This window comes from Silene latifolia, chromosome 1, assembly GCF_048544455.1.
Source record: "Silene latifolia isolate original U9 population chromosome 1, ASM4854445v1, whole genome shotgun sequence".
Lineage (NCBI taxonomy): Eukaryota > Viridiplantae > Streptophyta > Magnoliopsida > Caryophyllales > Caryophyllaceae > Silene > Silene latifolia.
In genome coordinates, this window is record NC_133526.1 from 3084096 (window position 1) to 3089157 (window position 5062).

The 5062-nt window shown below is 46.9% G+C and overlaps 1 protein-coding gene across 1 annotated transcript; it reads right to left on the reverse strand.

The window, feature by feature from the left end:
* Window positions 1-527: 527 nt before the first annotated feature.
* LOC141644121 (uncharacterized) lies at window positions 528-873 on the reverse strand. Its single transcript, XM_074453609.1, has one exon. It carries the CDS (start codon window positions 867-869, stop codon window positions 528-530), a length of 342 nt encoding a protein of 113 aa, XP_074309710.1. The 5' UTR covers window positions 870-873.
* Between the last annotated feature and the right edge of the window lie 4189 nt (window positions 874-5062).

The window sequence follows — 5062 nt, forward strand, 5'->3', positions numbered from 1 at the left end:
TTTTTGTTAATTTCTTTAATTTTAAGCCCTATTTTTGAAAAAAAATCAATGGAAAAACTTAAAACTGAAATAAGCACGCTTAGAAGAAACTTTAACGTAAAATTAATTATTCGGTCTTAAATTATGTACCCACAACTCTACCTATCAGTCTATCACCCAACATATAATCCAACATTTGATTATTTAGTCTTAAATTGATTGTGACCTATTCACTTCGAACCGACTCACTTGGCAAAAATTCACATTCATGGTCATCAAGTGATACATTTCACAAACAATGAATCTTTTCAATTTAAAAGAAACATTTATCGAAAATTCACGGAGATTGATTATTTCCTGCAGAATATCAAATAACTCCGGATAAACCTACACTTGAAATAATTACATCGATTAAATCCTAACTTAACAATAAATTGATCATATGTACAAGCATTTCAGAATTGCCACGTTTAATTAAAATACTCCTCACAAATTTTAAAAAGGTAATTCCCAGAATCGAAACTAGTAATATTTTAATTTGGGAAAACTCAGAGGCCTACAAATCGAACAAGACAAGCAGAACTAGCAACGACAAGGGCAGCAAAAATAGGAGGAACAACCATATCGAGCTTAGAACGCTGGAATAACGTAGCCGGCAAGCAAACGACATCCAAAGGAAGATCCACCGGAACTCTTAGAAAAGAACCGCACGCCAAGGAGAACGACGATGTAGGAGAAATCGCCCATATGAATGATACCTCAGGAGACAACGCGGCTATTGCTACCGTGATACATAGCAAGGATGTCCATATCCCGGCATAAACTAACAATGTACGATGCCATGATGTTAAGTTGCATGAAATTATGGACGGGAAGATGAATATCGCCATTTTTGTACGTAAATGACGAGATGATGTCTATATTTACGACTAATTCGACTAATTACATATATATATAGTAGGTAATGTTAGTTTAGTTGCTAAACTAACGCATCAATGGTGTTTTGCACGTAAGTGCTACGTAGTAGAAATGAAGAGTTGTTTTAGTTGGTGTTGGTAGACTTTAGAGAGTTAGTGGGTCGGGTTTGTTCATCAAAGGGAGCATCTACCACACTTTCGTATTAGATTAACAAACTCTAAAATAAGACAGTCTTTATCTTGGAAAAAATCATTCATTTATTGTTATTGTTCCGGGTGTAAATCCAGAGCAGATGTTTGATACCACTCGTAGCTAGTAGAATGATGTCCTTGCTAGAGTCCTTCCTGCGGTCTCCTGAAACGATGAACAAACTGAGGGCTTGGCTTTGGCCGAGCGTACTCACTCCGACGCTCAAGTCAGTAAACTTAGAGAGGTAAGATGTTCTGCTTGGCTAAGAGTGTATTGTAGAGAGATAAGGAAGATATTACCAGACGAATAGTGGTTATTAGGTCAATTTTGTGGATCCCTTCCTCAATGAAGGTTGAGGAGTATTTATAGGCATTCACCTTTTGTCACGTAGTGGCCAAGTGGCCAAGTGGCTATCAGGTGGAAAGACCGTTGTACCCTCGGCCGATGGACCTGTGGCAGGCTCGCCGAGGGTCTTGGATATGAGTACGCGGATATGTGTCCCGGCTAGCCGGTTACCATGCCGAGACTCAGGTGACAGGCCGATGGGCTCCATCGGCTAGGCTGTCTGAGTCGTTGACTATGCTGTGGATACCCTTGACCTTGCTCAATATGTTGACTCGGTCAGCGGTGCAGAATATGCCCCATCAATTTGCCCCCAGCGTAGCCTATGCCGTGGTATGGGCTCCGATGTATGTTGAGCGTATATTCTGCGCAATTGATTTTGCAAAAATTTTCTGCGTCGGCTTCTTCTGATGCATCGGCTTGATCATTCGTAGGCCTACCATATCCCCCCTCCACATGGATGCGTAAAGGGTATCCGATGTGGGAGAGAATGATGATGCCGGCCGAGGCCAGGGCTGAGAGTGCCGGTTGTTTTTGATTGCCCCCGGCCGGTGCTTCTTGGCTTGGTCGATCGTGTGGCCGGCGGAGAGCGGGTACTTAGTAATTTTCTGAGGGAGATGAACAGGTGTATAGATGTGAAAGGGCGTGTTGAATACGCTTGGTCACTGTAGTATTGATTGACATTTAACTGTTGCAACGATTGACATTCCGTGGTTGCATGTCTGACACGTGTCTGCTTGCTGATTGGTTGACGCTTCATGGGCTGTGCCCTGATTGGTCCTTCTTCATGGGCTTTTCTCTATAAATAGGGCAGTTTATTCCGTGATTTTGGCCATTACTCTCATTTCCTCAAATTTTCGAAAATTTTCTCCCAAAATCTTCATCTTTCTAAACTTTCAAGGGCTTTCTATTCTTCAAATCTTCGGTCTTCGATCCGGCGAGTGTATTTCTTCAAGGTAATTAAACAAATTTTCTTTTATTTCGTTGGTAATTTGTTGTGAACATGTCTTCTGCTGATGCTGGACCTAGTATACCTGCGTCGGGGGGCCCTAGGTCTCCTTCTCCTGAAGTTGATCCTCAAATTCTTGAGGAATGGGAGGACTCTGATTCCTATGGCGATTTTGGTGATGATTTCGGTGATGAAGTGGAGAGGCCTCGTCGTAATGAAGGGAGGCAGTACGTTATGGATCACGGCGACGCCTGTAAGGCTCGTCTTGACCGTGCTTGGACTCATAAGCTCGCCAGTTGTTCAGGCGAAAAATTTTTCGAGGGCCATTTTTTCTTCGGTAGGGGATACGAAATAGTTATCCCCGAGGAGGGTCAGGCCGTCTGTTGCCCTCCACCGGGCCATACCGGCGTATATATGCACCATCTGGAGTATGGGCTCCGGTTTCACCGAATGGGTATGTTATGGCCATTATTAGAGCCATGAACGTTGCCGTTGCACAACTGCACCCGTTGGCTATGAGGACCATAATCGGCTTTGTCTGGCTCTGTCTCTTCAAAGGAGAGACCCCAACGGTCAATTTATTCCGCCGGCTTCACCATCTCAAACCATTTTCTGGCCGCGTCGGATGGTACAGTGTGGAGATGGAGCCGGGTTATGTCTCTGTCAACAAACTTCCTTCTTGTAAGGACTGGCAAGGCCGGTGGGTGTACGTTAAGGTGCCGGATGACTATCCGCTGCCCTGCTTCTTCCAGCACCGAGTTAACTTGCGGTGTGAGACTCAGGCGGAGCACGATAGATGGGTTTCCCGGAAGAAGCTCAAAATGGATGCCAGCAGTGTCTACCTCCAAGAGGATGAGAGGCTGGCAATGAGGCTCTTTGAGACGGACAAGAGTGGGGTACCGAAAAAATGGATTCCCCCGACGCAGATCATCCTTCAGGATGAGCCGCTCTGCCACGTGGGCCTCATACCGGCCCTAGCACAGGGTGAGTGGGGTCGGTGTGAGGCCCATCGCCGCTCTTAATGCTCTTGCTCCTCGGATTTCGGTTTATTTCCTCTACCTAACTCTTGCTTTGTTTCTTTTCGACCACTTTGGAAAAGACTTGTCGAGGATCTTCTTCGGAGAATGGGGTCGCACAAAGATGGGACCGTTGCTAACTTGCATCCGAAGGCTGCAGCCCACGACCGTAGGAAGTCGGCGAGTGACCTTATGGAACGACGGCTGAAAAGCTTGAGCGTGGAGGAGGCTCAGGCGAGGGTCGTTAGCGGTGTAGTGCGTCGGACGCGAAAAACACCATTGACCTCGGCTCCATCTCCTATCCCTCTCCCCAAGAAAGTGGAGATTGTTGATATTCCTTCTGAGGGGGACTCTGATGGGGAGGGATCTCCTCTCATCCGTAAGAGGAAGAAGACAGCCCCTACTGCTGGCGAGGAGTTGCCTCCTCCGGTCAAGAAGGCCAAGCATGGTAACTATCTATCCCGTGACTCAAATTCAGTAGGGCTTTCGATATGTCGATACGGGTTGATACGATGTCTTTATTAAATTTTTGCAGACTAACCGCAGTCGGCTCTTGGTCTCGTTGGGCAGCAGGTAGGGGGGTCCTCTGCGCAGGTTGGTGATCAAGGCGTCACCGTCAACCCTTCATCCCAAAAGGCTTCCTCCTCCCAGCCGCGGGCTGGTGGTCAAATTGTCACCACCGTCTCTTCATCCCAGAGGGCTTCCGTCGCTCGTGTTGGCGTGCCTGCGTGAGTTGGTGCACCCCCAATTAGGTCCAGGAGTGTCTTCAGTTTTGCTACGTCAACCACCTGTCCCATGATGGTGACCTGTTGACGGGCGGCGGTGTGTCCGTGAATGTCGGCATTCCGAATTCCGGTTGGATTACTCCGCCGGTGGAGGGTTGCACTACCCCAGAATGGTGAAATGTATCATCTTGGTGTAGCTCGGTTTCGTCGGTCACGACTACTTGTTGTTTTGACATCTTAGCTTTTGGGGTGGGTTTTTCTTGTGTTTTTGTTTTTGTTGTTTGGGAATGAATGTGACTAGCTTTTAGTGTCTAATTCCCCACAGACGGCGCCAATTGTTCCGGGTGTAAATCCAGAGCAGATGTTTGATACCACTCGTAGCTAGTAGAATGATGTCCTTGCTAGAGTCCTTCCTGCGGTCTCCGAAACGATGAACAAGCGAGGGCTCGGCTTTGGCCGAGCGTACTCACTCCGACGCTCAAGTCGGAAACTTAGAGAGGTAAGATGTTCTGCTTGGCTAAGAGTGTATTGTAGAGAGATAAGGAAGATATTACTAGATGAATAGTGGTTATTAGGTCAATTTTGTGGATCCTTTCCTCAATGAAGGTTGAGGAGTATTTATAGGCGTTCACCTTTTGTCACGTAGTGGCCAAGTGGCCAAGTGGCTATCGGTGGAAAGATCGTTGTACCCTCGGCCACGGACTGTGGCGGGCTCGTGCCGGGTCTTGGATATGAGTACGCGGATATGTGTCCCCAGCTTAGCGGCTACCATGCCGAGACTCGGGTGACAGCCGATGGGCTCCATCGGCTAGGGTCGTCGAGTCGTTGACTATCTTTGTGGATACCCTTGACCTTGCTCAATATGTTGACTCGGTCAGCGGTGCAGAATATGCCCCATCAGTTATCAATACAAAAGTGATTTTAATACAAATGGATTGTCTTAC

Bases quoted from the DNA above. Each gene is read 5' to 3' on its own strand.
- LOC141644121 (XM_074453609.1), bottom strand. From the start codon at position 869: ATGGCGATATTCATCTTCCCGTCCATAATTTCATGCAACTTAACATCA.